Source organism: Apodemus sylvaticus, chromosome 7, assembly GCF_947179515.1.
Source record: "Apodemus sylvaticus chromosome 7, mApoSyl1.1, whole genome shotgun sequence".
Classification (NCBI taxonomy): domain Eukaryota; kingdom Metazoa; phylum Chordata; class Mammalia; order Rodentia; family Muridae; genus Apodemus; species Apodemus sylvaticus.
In genome coordinates, this window is record NC_067478.1 from 65,423,922 (window position 1) to 65,448,970 (window position 25,049).

Below are 25,049 nucleotides of genomic sequence, written 5' to 3' on the forward strand. Positions count from 1 at the left end.
CTCTATTTAGAGTCCCCTTTTCATTGACACAAAACAACCAAAACACTAGTGGAGACTTCCCCCAGTCCTAGGATCAGCCAGCTCTTCCCCACAGTACCTGACTATGGGAGAAGTTTCCAGTTCATTAAACCTGGAAGACAGCTTAAAAAGAGAGAAAGAACTGTGGAGCTCAGTTTCACATTTCCCTTAAAATAATTCTTTCCCACAGGTCTGGAATAGTATAGAACAGCATGGTAAAAGCCTTTTTTCTTTGGAGTGAAATCTAGATACAGTGGCTAGCCTCAGATATACAGCAGTGAAAGAAAACTTCTGATATCGGGTTGTAAAACTGGAATGGAAATGTGTAACGCAGTCACCTCTACAGTAACCGGTGTGGTGTCCTGGTTTGTTTAAGAGGGAGTTGCATGAACTTGCTGCGGGCAGACACGAACTTTATCTGCTTCCCTCAGATAAAGCACCAAAATCATGATTCTACCCAAATCTACCTTGGTAAAAGTGAGTTTTATTAGGATTGCCTCCAGGAAAGTAGGTAACCCCCCAAACCCTGAATCACCCTAGTCTCACCCCAGCATGAATAGCATCTTTAAAGTTGCATAGATGGAGTTTGCTTCAGCTAACCTGCACTGCATGTACTGCCACCTCTGGAAAACATGAGGTGACATGCTGCTTGGGAAAGATTCCGTACAGGGAGGCGTAAGAGGGAGTGACTGGAACCTCAGTCTCATGATCTCCACCTCCACCTCCTAGGAGGGACTAGGTGTGTGTGTGTGTGTGTGTGTGTGTGTGTGAGAGAGAGAGAGAGAGAGAGAGAGAGAGAGAGAGAGAGAGAGCAAAGCAAAGCAAAGCACAGATATTTTTAAATCTCCACTTGACTCAGCCACTGTTTCTCAAGGTGTGACCACAGGACTGGCACCATTAGCACTGACTGAGACTTTAGAAGGGCATATCCCATCCCATACTCAGTGAATCAGAAACTCTGGGGCTAGTGCCCAGAAATTTGTCTTCACAGACTCCTCAGAGAATTCAGAAGTACCCTCAAATTTGACAGGCATTACTTTCAATTGCATTGCAAAATATAGGCTCTAAGATAATTAAAAAACAAAACAAAACACACAGCAATCAAGCCAATGTAGAATTTACTGGGTATCTCTCACACTATTCTAAGGGATTGTTGCATGTATTTTAATTAATTTGACCTTGTAACAAGACTAGTCTTAATACTTTCATGTTTTGAAAGATAAGTAAGCAAAGATAAATATTGCAGGTCAGCCCATATATACAGAAAATGCCGACTCGGTTCTCAAGCCTTTCAATCCATTGTCCCTGAATAAATGGGGGTTTCCCTGTGACTCCTTTTGTTCCTGGGCATTTAAATCCTTTTCTACTCCAGTGTATTAACCAGCAAATGATTCATAATTATCTAATTCTATACTAATGGGCATGGAATATAAAACCATTATTGATTTTTAAGATTGTTTCAAATGATATAACTTTAAAATAGTCAATCTCAATTTTAATTTTGAATTAAACTAGAGAAGAATTACTATCCAAAAGAAAAGAGTGGTGCCTGTGGACAGCCTTAGAGCAGCATCCTCAGGCCATCTCATTTCGAATTCCAGGACTAGATTATGTCGTCTAGTAAGTTTCCTTGTGGGTTTGTGCTATTTTTCATCCTATCTATGTATGTTTAGACTGTAGCCTGCTAGAAACCTTTACTTCCACTGCATCTGCACAGACTCCCTGACACTGGATCAGGTAATATGGCTAAGCTGATACAGTCATGGGCCACAAGCATCAAAGGGTTAAAGAAACATCCCCTTTGCTGGATTAGCATTGGACTTTAAGGAAAGTACAGGCTGATTTGACAAGACATTGTGGTGCCGTTTAATAGAGGAAGCTGACCGGACTCCTGCTCCATGGTGTAACAGGGCTTGTGGATCAGGGCAAGGTGGCGGGAGTCAGAGGACAAGGAGGAGTGACTACTGCTTTCCTCTTTTCTGCACAGAGGCCTACGCATCCTTCATCAGCAGGCCCTGACTCTCTTTGGTGTGCACATGTAAAACGCAGGAATGGATAATGATCTGTTAGAGACTGGACATTCATATGTTTTGTTTTGTTTTCTTTTATTCAATATATTTTTTTTATTTATATTTCAAATGATTTCCCCTTTTCTGGTCCCCCACTCCCCGAAAGTCACATAAGCCCCCTTCCCTCCCCCTGTTCTCCCACCTACCCCATCCCACTTCCCTGTTCTGGTTTTGCCTTATACTGCTTCACTGAGTCTTTCCAGAACCAGGGGCCACTCCTCCATTCTCCTTGTACCTCATTTGATGTGTGGATTATGTTTTGGGTATTCCAGTTTTCCAGGCTAATATCCACTTATTAGTGAGTGCATACCACGATTGATCTTTTGAGACTGGGTTACCTCACTTAGAATGATGTTCTCCAGCTCCATCCATTTGCCTAAGAATTTCATAAATTCATTGTTTCTAATGGCTGAATAGTACTCCATTGTGTAAATATACCACATTTTTTTGCATCCATTCTTCTGTTGAGGGATACCTGGGTTCTTTCCAGCTTCTGGCTATTATAAATAGGTCTGCTATGAACATAGTGGAGCATATATCCTTATTACATTCTGGGGAATCCTCTGGGTATATGCCCAGGAGTGGTATAGCAGGATCTTTCAGAAGTGACGTGCCCAGTTCTCTGAGGAACTGCCAGACTGATTTCCAGAGTGGTTGTACCAATTTGCAACCCCACCAGCAGTGGAGGAGTGTTCCTCTTTCTCCACGTCCTCGCCAACACCTGCTGTCTCCTGAGTTTTTAATCTTAGCCATTCTGACTGGTGTAAGGTGAAATCTCAGGGTTGTTTTCATTTGCATTTCCCTGATGACTAATGAAGTTGAGCATTTTTTAAGATGTTTCTCTGCCATCCGAAGTTCTTCAGGTGAGAATTCTTTGCTTAACTCTGTACCCCATTTTTAATAGGGTTATTTGGTTTTCTGGGGTCTAACTTCTTGAGTTCTTTGTATATATTGGATATTAGCCCTCTATCTGATGTAGGGTTGGTGAAGATCGTTTCCCAATTTGTTGGTTGCTGATTTTGGACATTCATTTGTAAAACTGCATAGTTTGATTTTTACAGAAGGATTCCATGATAATCAAATTCTCAATCATTAAAAACAAGTGGTTATAGCTAGACTAACATTTAACATACATAGAGACCCTTTCCTATGAGTGGAACCGACCCTTAGACGGAGTTCCAGGCAGCTTCAGCGGTCAACTTGCCAGAGCCCAGAGTCATCTATGGAGTCTCACCTGTGCGGCTGCCTCCATCAGACTGGCCTGTAGGCAGGTCTGAGGTGTTTAGGGATTGCTGGCTGATGCAGGAGAACCCAGCTCCTGTGTATGGTACCACCCTGGTCAGATGGCCCTGGACTGTGTAAGGAAACAGGCTGAGCATAAGCCAGGGAGAACAAAACAGTGAACAGTTCCTCCGTGGCTTCTGTTTCAAGTTGCAGCCCAGCTGGAGTTCCTACCTTGAGCTCCTGCCCTGGCTTCCCTCCTTGATGGAGGGAACGGTAAGATGAAACATGCCCTTCCCTCCACAAGTGGCTTTTGGTCATGGTGTTCTTCACAGTAGCAGAGAGCAAAGTATGGCAGTTGGTACCTGGAGAGACTTGAGCTGAAATACTTAGGTGCAAAGTTAGACCTTCCTGGGTATTATATACCACTGTACTCAAGCTAGCTGGGTAACTTGCCAGGCAAGCTAAATGTTCATTTTCTTCTAGAATAGTTGCAGTTGTCAGTATTCTGTTCCATTGTCAGATATGTGAGCCAGAGAACGGCAGCTTCATGGGCTTCTTTTTGACAACATACTGCAACTACAACTTCTTTTGCTTTCAGGCCTATAATTGGGATGTTTGTTTGTTTTTACAAATTTAGCTGAATCTTTCCCCAACTAGTCAGATTAGTGAGGTAGAGTGATGAGGATTATCACATAGCCAGTCTATGGGAGGGCCAGGCTCTGCTGGGAGCTCTGGGCTATCTCGTGGAGCCCTAACAAACATGTTAGGAGAGCATCAGGCCTCGGTCTATAGAGGAAAGCCAAGTACAAACATGTAAAGTAATTTGATAAAAGTAGTAACACCCACTGTGTGTTGATCCTTAAGCAGGCCATGCGTGTAGGTCGGTGCAAGTGTGTTTTTGATTCTCAGTGTATTTAACTGTGTTCCTGTAATGAAGGATACCTGGTCTTTTCTTTAGTTTTGGAAGTTATATTACAAAGGTCCAGCAGATGTATCTTAACTCGTAGCTTGGAGACATTGAAGCTAATTGACAGCTTGATATTTTGGCTGGCTCTCTCTCTCAAGTGCCTGTGTGACTTATGAGGTGCATATAATACCAAAATGAACAAAGTCAAAAGGACTCCAAGAGAGGAGGAGGAGGACTCAGCCACATTCATGCTGAGCAGAGGTGAACATCGTCGAATTTTAGGTTGCTAATGACTCTGTGGCATCTGGCCTCATGGAATTTTCAGGATTTACAGCAAATCTTTGTTGCTTTAAGTCTTTCAAGGGTTTCTATTAGTATTGACACTGTCCCCAGACTGTCAAAACAATAATTTCTAAGCAGAAAATGTATGGTAAGTAATGTTTTTGATGTTCATAAAGATAATGGGTGACATGTAAAATTTCAATATGGGAGATTGGATGTAACTGAAAAAAGACTAGAAACATAGAATTTAGCCTCATTTCCTGCCAGGACTGGTGTAACATTTCCCACAGTGCTAATGCAGCCACACAAACAGAGACTTCTTAAGAGGGGAGGACAAAATCACCGGGCAAGAACCAAAGGATACTCTTGAGAAAGATGAATCAAGCAACACAGTGCTACAATGAACACCAGCTAGTTACCTACAGTAAGTTCTACATACAGTGGCTTTCGATGCAGAGAGCAGAGGCTCCGCAGCCTCCTCTGTGGCTAGCCTTTACAGAACACATCACACATTGTTTCTGACTCGCATTCTGAAGTAGCTGTTTTCCAGGTGAGAACACTATGCCTGTAGGAGCCTCTGGACCTTTTCCAATGTCGGGCGGGATTCCAGGTCACATGCATCTGTCAACAAAGTCTGCACTGCTTCATTTTTATGCCCATTACCTCATGCTCATTTTCCAGTTCCAAAGAGTAGGAAATGATTCTGTTCTGGCAAAGGAACTAGAGGAGGTGCTGAAATTTTGAACAGTATATGTGGAAATTGAATGCTTAGAGTTAATGCTAGGAGCTGTGTGCAGCTGTCGTTGATTGAGTTCTTCCTATGTATCCGGCCTGTTGCATGTTTTCTCACAACTTTATGAAGGAGTGCTGCTGTCCACATAAGGGGAGGATGGAGGGAAACTAAAACCTCTGGTACCCTGGTGAATAATCCAACTCAGTTTCACTCCCTCACATGGCTGGAAAGACATCACAGAAAAGTTCATGGAGCTGCAAATGGGGAAGAGCCAGTTCACTCCTAGGAGGAACCAAAATGTATGGACCCAAAGGGGACCTTCCCTTTGAACTGCCCTTATTCTGCACACAGTAGATGGTAAGTCAGGTTGCAGCACTGATTTGGACATAAGAATCAGAAGACACACCTCTTCATCATTGGTCTCTACAAGCAAGCAGGGAGTGTGTTCGGGTATCAGTCTGTGAGCCCTGGAGGTTCAGTGTAACGATTTGAGCAGAGTACAAATAATCTAATGTGTCTGCCAGACTTTAATGCCCATCAGTGAAAAGATGCAAATTCTGCCTCTTGAATATGGCACTTGGCTCCATGGGACCATCCCCAAGTAAGCAATATCATAGGCCGGACCAGTGTGAGGCCAGCTATCCTACCAGAGCACAGGTAGACATTTCAAAGTGCCTTTAGCAACCCAGTCTGCAGGTTGCTGTGGATGTGCCTGCCGCTGAAACAGGTGTCTGGGTTATGCATTAGCCTACCAAAGTGTTTTTCCTTGTGGCAGCAGCCCATGCAATAATCAGTGCCATCTGCACTTATCTGGTTTGCTTCTAACGTGCACGAGGCGAGTCAGTGCTTCCTTGTGTCACAATGCCCATTTGATCCCAAGGGTTGCAGACAGAAGTGTGTTCACCATTTCTAAGGAAAGCATACACTAGAGGAGGGACACATTGTTAAAGCAATGCCATGTGCTGCTTTCTTTTCCTCATGGATTATTTCCATTTCTCACTAAGCAAATCAAAATCAAAGGCACATCTACATAGCTGCTTCCTCAGAGCAGTGTGTGGCAGACAGCTGGGAGGGAAAGCCACCTGGCCCTGTGTCGAGAGCCTTTATTTTTATGGAAGTTCCCTGTTTGTTTGTTTGTCTTTAACCTTAACTGGTCTGTGGAAATCAGTGTCTGGCTCAGATTTGCAGTCTCCATCATCAGCTTTACCTCCTGAGAGAGCAGGAGTCATCCTGGCTGCACTTCAGTCTTGTATCTGTTTCTAGTAGCAGCAAAAAACAAATGGTATGGAAACCTTCTTGTCCAAACTCTGAGACAATAATCTTCTTAATTCAGACTGTCCTAAAGCCATTGAGGCGGCCCTTTTAGTGACTACCACAAAGCTGTGTGCCTAGCAACTCCAGCCCATGGGAGGCCTGCCCAGTCAGTAACTGCAGGGCTCGGGGTGTGGCTTAGGTGCTGGAGTGCTTGCCCAGTCCTGGATTCAGTCTCCAGCACTGTGGAATAGTCAGTGTGTGGTGCACACCTCTAATTCCAGTTTCCACAGGTAGAGGTAGAGGTATAAGGAGGTTCAAGGTCATCTGTGGCTTCTTAGTGAAAAATACAAGGCTAGCCATATATATACATATACTATATATTATATATAATATATTTACATATGTACATATGTATATATAATTTATATATATATAATTTTTTTGCGTTCAGGTTCATGAGGACCTTCATCAGTTAAAGGAGAAATTAATACAATTCTCAGCTGAGGAGACAAGAGACCCTCTAGACATTCAAAATCTTGAGACAGCAATCCAAAGGACTGAAATGGGGTTAAAGGTAAGTAAAGCCTTGGACAAAGTGAAACACTGAAAAGAGGAGAAGGAATTGGTGGTTCCCACAGGTCCCTGTGCAGTTGTCAGCACAGCTGGGTTTAGGGTGGCCACAGACATTTTCTCAGACTGCTGCTTAAAGCTCAAGTAGAAGAAAGAACTTACTCCGTGTTGGAATTTCTGGGTCAGATCCACATAGCCAAGCCCTTTACTGACTTTGGTGCATAGTTTCAGTTGTGTTGAGGGCTGCAGGTCAATTAAGCTTTGACGCTCAATTGTTCATTATAATTTTGGGAACATTTGAAGTAATTTGGCCTTGTGATGCCTAATGCTATCTTAGGCATGTAATAACATAGTGTTTTGTGCATGGGGGTACCTTAATTACACAATTTAAAGTATTGATCTAATGAAATGAAGTAAATTAGCTAAGTATCTTACATCCACCATAATGGTCTAAGCTTTGACTTTTCTATAACAGATTCACATCGATAAGTATCTAGGTGTTGTAAACCAAGAGGTGTTAATGGCTCCTGTGAACAAAAGCCTAGACTCTCCCATCACCTCCAAATGGTAAGTAAAACAGCCACGTTAGAGCCTAAAGTCTGCAACACGAGAACCTTCACCTCGTAGGCAAAGTGCTTAACGTTCGTGTCAGAATTTGGGATTCAGGGACGCCTGTTTGCAGGCTACTTCTAGGCTTCCTGCTTGCCAGCAGGGCTGTTGTTTGGGGTCCTAGATTGTATTGTGTTTTGGTGAGAAAGAGTTAAAGTTCTCCAAGGTAACATTTCAGTGAAGGTGGGTTGGACTTTACAGTGTTTCATTCATGAGGTACTTTGTTTACGGCTTTGTACTTCCATGTGTGCGTTATTACTACAGTAATCTGGGGCCTGGAGAGACAGGTCAGAAGGAACAGTGAACACTGCCCTTCCAGGGGATCTGGGTTCAGTTGCCAGCATCCACGGTGGATGGTTTGGATCTTCCTGTGATCCCAGCTCCAGGAAATTTGATACCCTCTTGTGGCCTCTATAGGCACACCTCTATCCCCTAATACACACGGTGTATAGAATGCATGCCTGTGCATGCACTTGCATACACACAGGTATGCATAGACCCAAACACACATAGACACACACACACACACACACACACACACACATACACACACACACACACACATAAATCTTAAAAGTAATTTTGGTCTCCATAATAATCAAGAGAAACACCCATTATGTAATATGCCCTGAGAGATGATTTACTGAATTCAAACTAAATTGAAAAGAAGTACTCCTGCCTGCCATGGGCCTCTAATAAGGGATATAGATTAAGCCTGGTACTTGGTCTTAAATCCCTGTGCCTCTTCTTTGTGCTTTGCATATGGACCAGGCACACGTGACCGATGGATGGTACGCATGGAGTAATTGTTCTAAACCGCAAGGTAACACGGAGCGGTGTGGACAGAGCCAAGTCTCAGTGCTAAACAGTGGCATTGACATGGCTCTTCCCATGTCCCCCTCCATGAAGTTGGTGGCACAGGTATCTGTCACCCTTTGTAGAAGCAACCCTGCCCTATCCTTCATGTTTTCCCAGCCTGTGTCTGTTAGCAGCTGCCCTCTCAGACCACTCCATATTCACCGATTTCATCCTCACCACCGAGGTATAATTACTACTGCTTGATAACAGATTATCCAAAGTTAATATCTTAGGCCACCAAAGCTTATTACCTCATAGTTTGTTGTCAGGAATGTAGATAGGCACAGCCTTGCTAAGAGCCTTGCCGCAGGGTCTTTCACAAGCTAAGTGCTGACTGGAACAGTCCCCTTTAAGACTTGGCATGGCACTGGGAAGGCAGCCTCGGGAGAGGTGGGTGAGGATCTACTTCCACCCTCAGGCACACAGTCTCCATTTGCCTTCTGGGCCCTTCATCGATGTGTAACCACGGGGTTCTCATCCTGAAGAACAAAAGAAAATGCATTCCATCTGGGAGCCTCTGAAAGCAGAACAGGCCTGGGGCTGGCCAAATGGTGGACAGCATGGTACAGGAATATGTTGTCATCATCAGAATGACTTTAATAACGGTTGTCCTCCTGCCTCAGACCCCCTAGTATTGGATTTCAAGGGCGAGCAACCATATCTGGCTTCACCCATAATTCTTTGCTGTAACAATACACTGACAATCCAAATCTCCACTTAGGGCTGAGTGTTTGAATCTAAAACCTCATTCTCCTTTTTGTCCTGAGGGAGACTGTCTTATCAGCCCACACCTAATTCATATTATGGAGGCTTACAGGAACTTGTGCATTGGGGTAGCACTGTGGCCAGTGCTCTGTGGGATTTGAAAGAATCTATGTTTGGAGCAAAGATTCTAACTTGGTGAAAAATCACAGTGCGCGACAGCACCTGAGTAAACAGAGACTCACGTACAGCGGCTGGAGCGTGCAGAGGGCTACTGGAGAGTCCGGGGGTAAAGTGGTTCACAGACTCAGGCCTACTGAAAGGAAGACAGGATCATATTGGCCTATGCTTCTGTCTGTGGGGAATTGTCTCAATTGCTGATTGGTGTGGGAGGACCTGGCTGGATGTGCGTGATGGCCACCCCTGGGCACGTGGTCCCAGGTTTCATAAGGAAAGTTGGAAGAGCAAGATTCAGAGGGAGGATGCTAGCTGGTAGTGTTCCTTCATGGTCTCTGCTTTCAGTTCTGTCTTCAGGTTCTACCCTGAATTTCCTCAGTGAGGGCTTGTGACCTGAAAGACACCCTTTCCTCCTCTATCACAACAACACAAAAGCAAACCAGGACAGTTGTACACAGAAGTTCCTGATTTGTTTTCTTATGCAAATATAATTCTTCTGCCTTTCTTATACATATGGGTGTCATCTTACCTACTGCCTGATTTGTGATTCTCTGTGGCTGACCCCAGTCAGAGGTGGGAGGTGCCAGAGCCGGCCTTTGTGCTCTGAGTCCCTGGGGTGAGCATGCACTCATTGGGTCACATGGGGGGGTGGCCTCTGAATGGTGAGGAGCCTGGTCCTAAGTTTCCTGTCGCCCGTGGTTATGAAAAGCTAAGGTAAGCCTCGAAACCAGGACTAGAACCTTGTGGTCAGGCTGGTAGGAAATGTCCTGGGGGCATCGAGTCCCTCTAAAGGGGGCGCAAACACCAAGTACTATAGGCCTCTGCTGCCCCCTTGCCAGAGAAGCACAGCTCCTATGAGTACCTGAGAGTCACCCTTGCTGAGGCCTGTGAGGCTTTCCTCTGCCTGAGACACTGTGAATTAAGCACCCCTGAAAGTGATCTGACTGAGCACACCTCAGTTGTCCCATCATCATACTGTGATCTCCATCACTGTCAGTAATTAAACAACACTTAACAGGTTGAAATGGACTTCCTTTAATGGTTTTTTCATGTGCCTGTAGAGCTGTACATACATACATACATACATACATACATACATAATACATGTGTAGTGTGTACACAGGTATGTGTACATAAGCCAGAAGAGGACTTCAGGGGTCCTGTTCTGTCCCCCTCTGCCTTGAGAGAGTCTCTCACTAACCCTGGCACTAGATAGGCAGCCAGTTTCAGTGATCCCCCTGTCTCTGCCCTTGCCCCATCAAGCACCTTGACCCACTGAGAAATCTCCCCAGTCCCAAGGACATTAAGTATAAAAAAACTGATATTTTCTCTTTCTTTAAATCCATAAGGCTGATATTTTTTCCCCATGAAGAAACTGAGGCGTAGATCACAGAGATGGGCAGTGGTGAGGCCTGCACTGCAGTCCAGATCTAATGGCTGCCATCTGATATTCTCCTTTTACTCCATAGCTAACTTCTCACAAATGTGCTTTTCCTTGTAAGCGGCTAGTACTCAAGGGAAAATCTGGTGGTGGAGTAGTACAAACGGCCAGTAGCTACAAAAGTCATCAGTGGGGCTGGTGAGGGCACGGCTTTCTAGAGATAAGGACATTATCAGAAGTAGCCATTTTAGTCTGAGCGGTCTGAACTGCCCTGTATGTCCACTCTGGTCCCGGTGCTGGCGGTGGCCCACGCTGTCAGACTTCCTGCCCACACTGCTCTTAGTGGCTGAGCACCACTCGTGACATTACAGAGTGACTGCCATCTGGACCAGCACGGTCAGCAGCCTTTGCTTCACACTCGAGTGTGCTTGTATTTGAGCAGGGAAAGTAAACAAGGAAACAACTAAGTAGCAGGGAAGACCAGGGCCACAGAAAGGGGTTTCTCTCCATGCTGGGTGCAGATGACAAAGGCTGCCTGTCATTCATGAGTATCGTGGGTCCAGCCTGTTCTGAGCTTTCCTGTGCAGGACACAAATCTCAGGACTACAGCTTTTGGTCTCTGGCTCTTCCTAGTCCCTGCACCCTACCCCAGTGTGTGTGTGTGTGTGTGCGCGCGCGCATGTGTAACACATACATATGAGAAAGAGTGAGTGTTGATACTTGCCAGTCTATATGAAGGGCACTTAGATGTTTAATAAATAATATTAGACTGGGCCTTAATGTCATAAATACAATTTATGACACTCCATCATGAGACCCCCCTCAGAGTGGGCCAGAGGTTCTTTCTTCTGTGCTCCCCTCTAAATCCAACAAGAAGCTGTGGACATCACACACAAAACCAACTTAGCTGAGAGGGAGAAAGAAGCTTCAAGGCAGCTGGGGCTATAGGATGTGAGGAGCATGGCGGAGGCTGCCCGTCTGTCTGCCTTGGGGAGCCCCTGGCTGGCACACCATTCTGCTTTCAAGGATCTCCTTTGGACATTTTTTTTAAATACAGACTTCAATCTCAAAGAGCTTTGATTTTGCTTTTGAGCTGTGATCTGAACTGTGGTTTGCATCTTTATTTCCCCTTCAGTTTGGGGCCTTGTTTTGCTACTTTGGAACCCCTGGTTGGTATGTTTAACACATTTTGAAGATTTCCTCACTTGCCTGGTTTGTGAAAACATGTGCCATCTGATTTGGGGTCTAGCTCCTCCCTCACGGGAAGGTGTTCTTTCTCTTGCAAGAGTTTCCCTTTGTCTTTATGTCATCTGAATTTGATATGCCTAACTATAATTGGAATCTTTTCCAGGCCAGTGTTCTCTGAGATTCCTGGAACTGTCATTAATTCCAGAAACTTCTCAGCTGTTGTTATTCGCTGTTCTGTCCCTTTGTCCTCTTCCAGGATTGTCACTGTGTGGACGGCGCTCCGTCTATGGGTGTCTCACAGTTCTCAGGTATTCTGCTGTTTACCCTTTTCACCTCTGCACCTTGGTGAGTTTGCCTTGTGTGTGTGTATCGGTAAACCTATCAGAGGCATTTGTTTCTTACATTGTATATGGGTGTGGCGTTTTGTTTGATTCCATCTTAGGTTATTAGGAGTCACACTTAACATCTATTCTGACAAGTTGTCTCTCTTCTCCACTAAATCATACCTATTTTCTATTCCAGGCTGGATAATTCCAAAATATCCGTCACCAGGGAGTCAGTTCTGGATTTTAGTATGTCACTCTAACCTATTTTTCTTGCCTTTCATATGCATACCTCCTTATTCTTGTTGGATGTGAAGTGTTGCAGTGGGAACAAGCTACTTAGACCTTTGCTGCGAGAGTTACAGTGGCTAGAAATTATGCAGTGTTTACCATTTTCTGTGACTTCAGACCTCTATGTATTCACTTTCCTCCTGCATCTCTGTCTCCATGTGGTGTCTGGGTTTCCTCAGAAACTCTATCTTAGAGCCTGACCCCTGCAGCCCTTTGATCTGCCGTCTTCCCCTGCTCAGGGTTTTGTGGCTGTCCATGTAAGTGCACGGAAGTTGTCTGTGTTCCTATAGGCAGGTCTTTTGGTGGGGTTTGTGTCCCGGGGCTATCGCCCTTACAAGTTTTTCTCGGCACTGCCCAGCTTTTACCTTAGGTGGGATTGGAAAGCTAGACCAGTCTATGATCTATACTTCTCCAGGTCAGACTAAACCTTTTATAAAATACTTTCCTCGAGAGCTGGCTTTCAGTACTAATAAGTGAGCAAGATGAGACCTAGGAGTATTTCAGTGGGTACATTAAACGTGAGCTTTTAACTATGAGTGTCTTCTCTGCAAGCCTCCAGCAATTTGTCATCAGAGTTTAAGGGCCCTCCCCATGGCTGCTGGTGCTGTAGCTATTCCCAGGCTCCCGACCCCTCTGAGTCGGAGGCTCTGAATCCTATCGCCTTGCTTTTTCAAGGCAGCTCCTTGCCCAGTGATTGCCGTCCTCTGGTGGGTTCAGAAAGTGGTGTTTTGTTTGCTTTTTGCTTATCATAAGGATGGCGATGACCACATTCAACGTCTTTAACATGTTAGAGAAAAGTCCAGAAGTCTTAAGTTGCTCTTTAAGATAATTATACAAAAGTGGGCATCATAGTAAAACCATGAGATAAAGTTGTATTGGTGGGTGGAGTTTATTGATTTTTTTTTTATTATTTTGGTCTGTTATAGAAATTGAACCTACATTTACATGTAAAAAGTTAAGTACGAGGCATATCTACTCATTCTTAGAATTTTACTGTGTTTTTACGTTGCTCTGCAGCAGTCCACTGCCTAGCAAGGAAGAACTGTCACCAACTCTGCTATTAATCCTTACAGCTATCAACACAGCAGAAGTTTAAAGAAACACTTACCATTGGCTAGCCTGTCATTTGGCTTTATTAAACAAAACACAGCACCACGTGTTTCTCTCTACCAAGCTTTGCTTTACAGTGTGACAGTGTGTGAGCGGAGCCAGAGCTCGTGTTTTCTGCTGCTGCTGTAAGGTCTTTATCAGACGTAAGAGTTCTTGCACATAGTCTAGCAGCTGCAGCTTCCCAGTGCAGCACTGCTAAAGATTGCTCTGGCCTCCTGTATCACCAGCAGCTTCTTCCTAGTAGAAGGCAGTCTAAGTAGTAAGCATTGTTTTTCATTATGATTTGAGAGTCCTTTGGGGCAGCACAAGAGATTTTAACCCCTCTTTCTGTTTACTTACTTAGGTCGATTCCAACTGTAATTGACCAGAAATCCTTTATTTTCCCCATGGATTATGATAAACGTTGGCAACATCAAAAACATCGCGGTTCACTTCCACGTGGCCTTACAAGAGCAAAGGTAAGAGCCCATTGGGCCAGGCAGTGGAGTGACTGCCAGGAGCCTCATGGGCCCAGAAGGATGGGAGGCCAGGACATGAGGTTTCTTTGGGGATAATGAAAATAACTCAGTGTTATATAGTGTACCACTCTGTAAATGCACTAAATAGTGAGTGTGCACATTCAAAAAGGGAGCCTGCCGATATATAAATTATATCCCAAGAAAACTGCTACTTTTAAAAAATTAATTTCTAGTATTTTTGATGGGGAGATGTAGAGAAAAGGGTTTTTCAGCTCACACTTCCATATTGCTGTTCCTCACCAAAGGAAGTCAGGACAGGAACTCACACCGGGAAGGAACATAAGGCGGGAGCTGATGCGGAGGCCTGGGGGAGTGCTGCTCACTGGTTTGCCACACGGCTTGTTCAGCCTGCTTTCTTACAGACCCCAGGACCAGGACCACCAGCCCAGAGATGGCACCACTCACAGTGGCTTGAACCCTCCCCTATTAATCACTAATTAAGAAAATGCCATATAGACCTGCCTACAACCCATTATTTTAAAATAAAAACATGACAAAATAAACTATAAAAAGATAAAGCAAAAAAAGCTATCATATTGAAGTTGGACAAGGCAACCTAACACAGGGAAAAGAGTCCCAAGATCAGGCACAAGAATCAGAGACCCACACATTCTCACAGGCAGGAATCCCACAATGCTCATGACACTAAACTAGAAGCTACAGTATAGATACAAAGTTCCTGGTGTAGACCTATCTAGGCCCAGTGCTTGCTGTTTCAGTGTCTGTGAGAAGCTGTTAATTTTTTTTAAAAGAGTAAATATTTACATTGTACTTTAAATGAGATAATATGAAGCAGGTTGTTGTCCTTTCTATAATTTGATGTTACTGTTTTGAATGTATCTATAGCACAGAAGTCAAGTCAATCAAAGCATGCTTTCTGTTTTCCAGAGTTCAGAAGGAACATTCCCTGCTGCTCTGCTGAGCACTTATCAGGTGTAGGGATTTTCTGGGGCAGACTGAAGTGTCTTACATACAGAACCCCAGCATCTATAGATCAGGATCCTTTGATGTCTTCCTTTCCTCTAGCTGTCTGCTGAGTAGGACTGGAGAAAGGCGCCATCTTGTTTTGTTCACTATCTTGGTGGAAATGCTTGGAGTTTCTCTCCATTTAACATGATATTGGTTGTAGGCTTGCTATAAATTACATCTATTTTGTTGTGATATGTTGCCTGTATTTCTATTCTCTCCAGAACTCTTACCACAAAGGGATGGTGGATTTTCTCCAAGGCCTTTTCTGCATGTAATGAGATGATAGTTTCTGGCCTTTCACCTACTTATGTGGTAGGCTACGTTTATTGGTTTGTGTGTATCATCCTGTGTCTCTTGGATAAATCCAACTGGATCGTGGTGAATAATCATGTTGATGTGATTATTTTTGATGTGCTATTGAGAATTTTTGCATTTGTGTTCATTAAAGATTTTGGCCTAAATTTTCTTCCCTTTCCTTTTTTTCTTCTTTGTTTGGCTTTGGTATCAGGGTAATACTCGTTTGGTAGAAGAAATCTGGTGATGTTCCTTACTTTTCTGTTTTGCAAAATAGTTTGAAGAGTATTAGTATTAGTTCTATGAAGATCTGGTAGAATCCTGCACTGAATTTATCTGGCTCTGGGCTTCTTTTAGTTGGGGGATTGTTAACTGCTGCTCCTATTTCATTGGGTTTATTGAAATATATCCTTTATTGACTTAATTTAGGTAGTTTGTATATATCTAGAAATTTGTCTGTTTCTTTGCATTTTTCAGTTTGGTGGAATATAAATTTTTAAAGAGCTCCTGAGGTGTCTGGTTTTGTCTCCAGGGAGTAGTTTTTGTTGTTGTTGTTGTTGTTGCTGTTGTTATTGTTTTTGTTTTTTGTTTTTTAGTTTGATTCTGGTTCCCTCTTTGTGTTAGTCAGTTCACCCTTATCCAAAGGAATATCATAAACTGACCCAAAAGAAGTCCATCTCTTACAGTTATGGATGCTACAAAGCTCAGTCAAGATGCTGGCAGATTGGGTATGTGGTGAGGGCCCATTTCCTAGTTTAGCACTAACTCCATTTCTGAGTATTCCACCCTTGTACTCTACACATCTGCGTTGCCTTACCTCCTAAGAGCATCACAATAGGCCATCTAGATCATAGCCAAGAGGGGTAGAACATGCAGTACATATTGACTACCCAAAGTAATCACAATCATCTTCCTTGGGTACCAGATTTTCATGATTTGAAATATCAACATGTTTAATGTTCAGGACAATCCTAGAAGGAGGTGTTGCCATTATCTTTGGTTTATTTGGAAAGAGACTAAGGTACACAATACTAGATATGTTGTCCAGGAGAACACAGCTTGTGCATATCTGAGTTGGTAGAAATGCAGGGTCTCAACTCTGTGCTCATACCCACTGTGACATTCTTTTTATGATAACTGTTTGGGTTTGAATGTCCATATCATAAAAGTTACCGTTTTAAACAGAGAGATACACAGCCATCATAGGGAAGAAACCCTTTTTATAAATGCCTACATTGTCTTGTAGTTTTCCGTGATCATACTTAGCTAGTGACTTGCTTGGCTTTTTTTTTCCCCTTAAGGTTTGTTGTTCTTTTAGATAACAAGCTTAATGAGTATAGAGTCTATGCTAGTTGTTCGCTGCTGTCCCATGCCAGGGACTCTCAGTAGATACTTGTTGAAGGAGTAAATGAAAGCGGCACGGAGACTACTCAAAGTGAGTTCAAGGATGCCCAGGTGAAGCATCCTTGTGGCTCCTGTGTGCGCAGGCCCAGGTATAGCATCTTTGCAGCAACTGCGCATGCACAGGGCAGCTAACTCATGCCTCGGTCGTGGCACTTGCTACATAAGAACCCTTCAGACACTGTGGTTGCTTACCAAAGATTGTTAAGGACATGTTGGAATGAGGAAGATAGATCAGGGCTTTGCTGCCACAGAACTTACAGTTGCGTCAGAGGAGACAAACTATCAGTAAGAGTATAGCAGACAATAAATCCCTGATGAAAAGGGGGCAGTACGCCGAGTAAGGGAGTGCACACTTCATCCTCCTAACTGTTCAGTAACTGCTGCTTTTACTACATTCCAAGGTTTTCATTTGTTTGTTTGTTTTGGGGTGTGTGTGTGTGTTAAGAAATCTAGAAGGTTCACAAGACCAGAGACTGGAGATCTTGACTTGTAAAAGCAATGAAAGTACCTGAGGTTGGATCATTGTAAAATATATAGTTGCTATTGTTATTCCATAGGAAAATTAATCTTTTGTCAGAAGATTATTTTTCCTTCGAGTTTTGGGTGTTAGTAAATGAGAATGAGAAAAGACAGGGAGTTTGTGTGCGTGTGCTGACTGCCGAGAGCGCCACTGGGCTCCCTGGTACTAGGGAGGCTCTGTTGAGAGAGGGAACAGACCTTTGCCACCCTGCCCTGACTTTTCATCCAGACCTGACTCCATGGACATGTTTTATCCCTAAATGTTGATGACATCTGCTTTTAAAATACACATCTGCACTGCCTAGTGGCACCTGCCTTTAATCCCAGCACTAGAGGGCCCAGGAAAGTGGATCTTTGAGTTCAGGGCCAGCCTGTTCTACACAGAGAGTTCCAAGACAGCCAGGACTACATGGAATGACCCTGTTTCAAACAAGAAGAAGAAAGAAGGAGGAGGAGGAAGAGGAGAAGAAAGAGAAAGAGGAAGAGGGAGAAGAGGAGAAAGAAGAAGAGGAGGAGGAGGAAGAGGAGGAGAAAGCAGCATCACTGACAAAAATGATAGCTCAGAGTCTGCCCTGTGGAGTTCTGGGAAGGCTGCAGGCTCCTGCTTGGTGGAAAGGCCTGTGCTGTTAAATAGTTGTAAAATCCAACTGGGCAATTGCAACCTTTGGTCACTAACGTTTACCTAGGCAAGCTTCAGCTGCTGTTTTATACATTTTCTCCCTAAAGCTGGTAGCTGTTTTTGGAATTCGATTTCTTGCTACAAAATTTAGATGAAAACTAGGAGTTGCTTAACTTTAATTAAGGATCACAGCTAAGAATTGTTTCCTAAGCTTTTAAAAATATGAGCATCTTAAGCTATACACCATTATTGACAGTTTGAAAAAAAAAAAGAAAGTTTGTATTGGTCTTTCCCTCTTTGAAGAGTCCTCTTGAAAAAGTATAGAAGCAGTGATGAATATAGTTGAGTAAAACTGGAACCTGAAGTCTTATTTGTATTATCAGCACTTCCTATTGCTGTGACAAAATACCACACAGAAGCACCATAAGGAAGGAAGCGCCTCGACTGTCTAGTCATTTGAAGGATAGCCCATCTAGGGACAAAGGCATGGTAGCCCGGTGCGAGGTCACATGTCTGCAGGGAAGCAGAGAGCTGAGTGCTGCGGCTCAGCTAAGTTTCTCCTTTGTATTCAGTGTGAGATTCCAGCCCATAGGATGCTGCCACCTCTGTCAAATTACCTAGAAACACCCTCATGGACACAGGTGTGTTTCCATGGTGATTCTAAGTTGACAGAGAAATGGACCATTATAACAGATACTGTGGATAAATCAAGTTTCCAGACTTGCTTATTAGAATACTCATTTCATTTTTCTCTAAATTTATCAGCCATACATAATTTACCAACAATGCATATTTACTGCAATTATAACAAATGAAAACTGTAACACAAAGATGCTGAGGCAAAGCTAACTACCAAACTGCCTGGTCTGTGTGTTCCTCCAGATGTTGAGTTTGTTTGCAATAAGGCATCTAGTACATGTGCATAAGCGGATAAATAGGATTTGGATTGGGTATAGATTTTTAAATTTTTTTCTTTTTTTCCGATGTATTTTTATTTTATTCGATATATTTTTTCTTTACATTTCAAATGATTTCCTCTTTTCTGGTCCCCCCACTCCCCGAAAGTCCCATAAGCCCCCTTCCCTCCCCCTGTTCTCCCACCCACCCCTTCCCACTTCCATGTTCTGGTTTTGCCTTATACTGCTACACTGAGTCTTTCTAGAACCAGGGGCCACTCCTCCATTCTTCTTGTACCTCATTTGATGTGTGGATTATGTTTTGGGTATTCCACTTTTCCAGGCTAATATCCACTTATTAGTGAGTGCATACCATGATTGATCTTTTGAGACTGGGTTACCTCACTTAGTATAATGTTCTCCAGCTCTATCCATTTGCCTAAGAATTTCATGAATTCATTGTTTCTAATGGCTGAATAGTACTCCATTGTGTATAGATACCACATTTTTTGCATCCATTCTTCTGTGAGGGACACCTGGGTTCTTTCCAGCTTCTGGCTATTATAAATAGGGCTGTTATGAACATAGTGGAGCATATATCCTTATTACATGCTGGGGAATCCTCTGGGTATATGCCCAGGAGTGGTATAGCAGGATCTTTCGGAAGTGAGGTGCCCAGTTTTCGGAGGAACCGCCAGACTGATTTCCAGAGTGGTTGTACCAATTTGCAACCCCACCAGCAGTGGAGGAGTGTTCCTCTTTCTCCACATCCTTGCCAACATCTGCTGTCTCCTGAGTTTTTAATCTTAGCCATTCTGACTGAGTGAAATCTAAGGTGAAATCTCAGGGTTGTTTTGATTTGCATTTCCCTGATGACTAATGAAATTGAGCATTTTTAAAGATGTTTCTCTGCCATCCAAAGTTCCTCAGGTGAGAATTCTTTGTTTAACTCTATACCCCATTTTTTAATAGGGTTATTTGGTTTTCTGGGATCTAACTTCTTGAGTTCTTTGTATATATTGGATATTAGCCCTCTATCTGATGTAGAGTTGGTGAAGATCTTTTCCCAATTTGTTGGTTGCCGATTTGTCCTTTTGATAGTGTCCTTTGCTTTACAGAAACTTTGTAATTTTATGAGGTAATAGAAACAGAAGGAACACTACCCAATTCCTTCTCTGAAGCCACAATTATGCTGATACCAAAACCACACAAAGATCCAACAAAGAAAGAGAACTTCAGACCAATTTCCCTTATGAACATCGACGCAAAAATACTCAATAAAATTCTTGCCAACCGAATCCAAGAGCACATTAAAAATGATCATCCACCATGATCAAGTAGGCTTTATTCCAGGGATGCAAGGTTGGTTCAATATACGGAAATCCATCAATGCAATCCACTACATAAACAAACTCAAAGAAAAAAACCACATGGTCATTTCATTGGATGCTACATTTTTAAATTTTAACTGGATAATGGTGATGATTTTGGACAGGGTCTTACCATATAAGCCAAGCTAGTCTCTAACTCACTCTATCTTGGCTTCCCAGAGCTTGTATTTTAACTAAGTACCTGATGAAGCCCAGATGAAGCATTATATTTTGAATTGTTAAAAATAAAAGATACTATTTGTTCACAGTTGTTATATGAAACTATGATCGCAGAATTGTTCTCAAAATACATATAGTTACAAAAATAAGGAACTGTGAGATAAAGCAGTTTGCCTGCCACATGGCATATTTCTGAATTTTTCCTGTTGAATGTCCCTAACGACAAAAGAATGTGACCTTGTAGGTTTCAGAGTTGGTTTTGAAGAGCTTAAAGTACATAAGATGAACCTTTGGTGGTTATTACAGATATGTGAGGGTTTTTATTTTTTTAATCTCTAAATGGTATCACACTCCTGTGGTCTCAGCTCCTTGGGAGACTGGGGCAGGAGAAACATTGGAGCTGCAGAGTTTGAGACTACTTTGAGATTCCTAAAGAGATTCTGACTAAAGCCAAAACCAACCAACCAAAACCAAAACCAAGCAGCAAGCATGGTGCATGCCACATGCCTGTATTGGGAGTTGGCGGCAAGGGATCAAGGGTAGCCTAGGTTAGTGGAGCAAGTTTGAGGCTAACCTGTGTTACATGAGACCCAGTCTCAAAACAAACCCAAAGAAAGAAAAACTTCATTGTCATTCATTATGTCTTTGTTTTTGTCTCAATACAGAACTAGTAGATTTTTTTACCCCAAGAGCTCTCAATAACACAGTGCCCCAGGATTGTGTCTGATGTTTACTATAGTCAGACCACTCTACCGCTTAAGTGTCAGGGTGCCCCTGTTTGAGAAGCAGAGGGTTGTGTGACATCAACTTCTTTATCAGATGTCTCTGGAGGTCCTTGTACGTGTTCTGCACTCTGCTGGATGCTGGTAATACAGCATATCTCTGTTTTTCTGGAGATAATGTCAGTGAAGAATGCAAGTAGGGAGACAATAATAAAATTCAGTAGTAAATGCTGTGATGAATAAAGTATATAGAATTCTATTGGAACATTTGAAGAACACCCAACTCAGATGCAAGAGGAATCAATTTCAAAGAAAGCTCCCTAGAGCTGAGGTCTAGAGACTCAATGGGAATGGCCAGAAGGATGTGGAGACAATGAAGGAAGAGTGTGTGGAGTGAGTTCCTAGGCAGAGGAGCCTGAATTAATAAAAGACGACATGGCGGGGCATGAGTGCGAAGAGGAGCAAATCTTTCAGCCTGGTAAGTAAGCAGAGTGTGCTGAGAGCCTACAGCTCCGCTCGGAGCACAGTGTGCTCTTCTGAACTTGGTTCAAGAGGCTGAGTAGTGTCTGGAGATGGGGAAAATAAAGACTTTGTAGCAGCCCTGTGACAGTAGGCCTCCTCCCGCATTCAGGCATGTATCACAAACACACTGCTGCTTCCAGATGCTGCTGGTGCATCTCCACCAAAGCACACAGTGTAGGTGGTTCCAGCTTCTCTGTCCTCATGTCTGTGTGTCTGTCATTCCTTTATTCCCTCATTGCCTCATCCTAGTGAACCCCAAGGCAGTTCAGGTCGTGGCACAGCGTAATAACCTAGACAGCACACTAGGAGTGGCCACCTTCTCTGCTTACATTTTACAGTTGTTAACCTTTACCATTTTTGCTTCATCTATTTTTACTGAAGTGTTTTAAAGTACAGACCTAATGACATTTCACCTCTTAATGCTTTTAGCATGCATTTTTAAAATGAGCTTTTTCTCACTTGCAATACCATTATCACACCTAATACAGTCAATGGTGCTTGTGAATATAATACATCTCAGTTCATACTCAGATTGCCCCTGTGAGTCCCCAGATGGTGTTCCCTGCTATTTATCAAAGCCAGGGTCTGGGGAGGTTTTCCTGTTGCATTTATTTCACTTCTAAAGCAGGGCCGCTTTGGTCTGTGGCTGTCATCTGTGTGTAGACCATTTGGAACCCAGAGCAGGCTCTGAGTGGGGTACTGCATGGTTTGACCTTGTCTCCTGGCCCTAACACTTACTAGTTATACTTTGCAAGTCACTTGCTGCCTATGTGACCTGGATCCTTGCATGCCTGATGTGGGGTCAGGACAACATGCATCTTTTGTGGGGCTGTGGCAAGGGCGAGTGAGGTAACAGATGTGGTGTTAAGTGAGCACTGAGCTGGCGCAGGGTTCATGTTAGTATTTGTGATTACTCTCCACTGACCTCCGAGGTGCCTGAGGCACGAGCCACACATCCCACAGTCTATGAAAGCATTCTAGTTGGGGTAGGGTAGACTAGGAAAGCAGAGCACAACTCAACAGCTTGGCCATAAATATATAACACATTGGCTTCTTAAACTGAAGGCTGTGTTCTTAAATATAGGGCGGGGTTCACAGAAAACTTGACAGCTGTGAAAGGTTCTGGAAAAAGACAAAATCCAGATTGAAAACTGAATACGCATGCATGGGAGGGGTTCCTCCCAGCCTTACTCTCTGACTTGTTGCAGTAATACTAACTTCACTCGGAGTCGCATTAGAATTATGTGCCACCTCGGGAGATTTCCAGACACATTGTTTTACACATGAGCTTAGTTGGTGTACATAGGTATGATACCTTCTTTGAAGAGGTTTCTAGTTACAGTATAGCTGGAGTTGTCTTTGGGTCTCAGACAGAGGCCTTTAAGTCCATATCACTAATGACATTTCCATGAGAAGATTCTATTAAGTGCATTTTTTTATTAATATATTTTTTCCAGAGATGTAAACTACTATCAAGACTTACTTTTTACAATCGCTAGCTTATTTTGTGTGGGATTTGGGAGCACATGTGCCAGGGTGCGTGTGTGGAGGTCGGGTGACTGTGGGAGTCAGAGTCCATTCTTCCACTGTGTACATCCTGGAGACTAACTCAGGTTCTTGACAGCAGCGCCCTCTGTGGGTGTACAGTCTTGCCTGCTTGCTGTCTAGATTTTATTATAGGGTGTGCTGCTGTGGTTAACTAATGTCTCAAAAGCAGCATCTCAATTTCAAATTCTGTGTTAGCCTGTTTGCCACGAGAGCTGCTATTCTCTGGCAAGAAAAATAATAGCAAGAGGTCATGGAGTTGGTAGCAGCCTGTGTACCATAAATACTGGACAGAAGTTGGGTTTGTTGGCTCTGACAAAACACTAAAGATGCTATAGGTCTCACACTATTAGCCAGCCAAGGTTGAATCCTTTAAGTAAGCATAAATAGTGCATAATGTTATTCAGTTAGTACTCAGGAGGCCGAGTGTGTGTGTGTGTGTGTGTGAGAGAGAGAGAGAGAGAGACAGAGAGACAGAGAGAGACAGAGAGAGAGACAGAGACACAGAGGGGTGAGTTCAAGGCCAATTTGAGCAATATAACAGGACTTTACTTTGTTAAAAAACAAAAAATTGGGATGTTACAAATGTTTTGGGAGCTGGATGAGATGGCTCAGCAGATGAGGACCCTGGCCACCAAGCCTGATGACTTAAGCCAGATCACCTGGACCTACATGCTAGAATGACTTCCTCAAAGTTGTCCTCCGACCTTCACCACACACCCCTGTAACCCACAAACAAGCACATAAATAAAGAAATGTAATTCAGAATCCTTAAAGTTGCACAGACTGTCATCCTGGACATCACACCTTTAAGCTAATAATGATCACTGTGACAGATTTTAAGAACACAAACACAAAGCTAAGGGCTTACCTTTCCTCATACCGCCTGCTAGCCTCCACCTCAGCTGTTTTGGATTCAGTGTGCTGTGGGCTGTTATGGGAACCCACAGTCCTGAGACAGGCATCGGGCAGACAGAGGGGCAGGGCCCGCCCTTACAGCAGTGTGGAAAACTTGCCCTGAACTTGGGGTCCTGGCTGCGTCAGAACCAGGAAGTGCATCACCTCAGAGCATCCCAGGCTTCTAGCAACTCTTACTGCTCTGAGGACTTTCAACCCACTGACCTGGAGTGACTTCCCCCTCTGCTAGTTAGACTCCACAGTCAGGGGTGAAGGTGTTTTCTACACAATATGCATCCCCATCCCCGTGGCTGACAGGACTCCTTCCATGGAGTGTGCTTCCTGTCATAGCTAAGATCGTCTGCTTCTCTGTCTTCCCTGCACTGCAGTGTGACGGTGGGACCCACTTTACCTCAGAAGAACTGAGCAGTGGTGCCACCAGCTCATCTCTGTGATGAAGGAGACAGTCACAGATGCCATATCTCTTTGCCATTCCAGCTTCCCCCTTGCTTTCAGATAGAAACAAGCATGGCATTTGAAGCCATAGCAGTCCCTTTGCACAATGACAAGGATGGGGGCAGCCTCTGGGGACAGTGCAGCAGTAGAGGAAAGGAGCCGAGTCTCTGATGGCTTCTAAGAGCAACTAAAGGACTCTGGCATGTGACAAGGGACCCAGGAGACCCTCCTACCCATAACATCAAACTCGGTGACTAATCACTACTGTTGTGCTCTCGGAATCCTGGTGTGTCTCTCCACTATGGCTGTCTATCCTCCAGCTGCTCCGGGTCTGTACCCAGCAGCAGCATGTGACTGGGCCAATATCACAGTGGCGCGGACTGCCCTGATTTCAACTCCATGTGTGGCTTCCAGGTTTCAGGTGACACCAAACGCAGCCCAG

The 25,049-nt window shown here is 43.7% G+C and overlaps 1 protein-coding gene across 4 annotated transcripts in view; it reads left to right on the forward strand.

The window, feature by feature from the left end:
- The window catches only part of Iqch (IQ motif containing H), a 192,366-nt gene that overhangs the window by 1,562 nt on the left and 165,755 nt on the right, over positions 1–25,049 (forward strand). Inside the window, exons 2-4 of one of the 4 annotated variants that reach the window (XM_052188070.1) lie at positions 6,939–7,061; positions 7,533–7,624; positions 14,040–14,154. In XM_052188070.1, coding sequence (XP_052044030.1) covers positions 6,939–7,061; positions 7,533–7,624; positions 14,040–14,154 — 330 coding nt within the window. Of the gene's footprint in view, positions 1–6,938; positions 7,062–7,532; positions 7,625–12,215; positions 12,318–12,499; positions 12,545–14,039; positions 14,155–25,049 lie in introns of those variants that run through there. The other 3 variants (XM_052188072.1, XM_052188071.1, XM_052188074.1) reach the window with 3 other exon arrangements.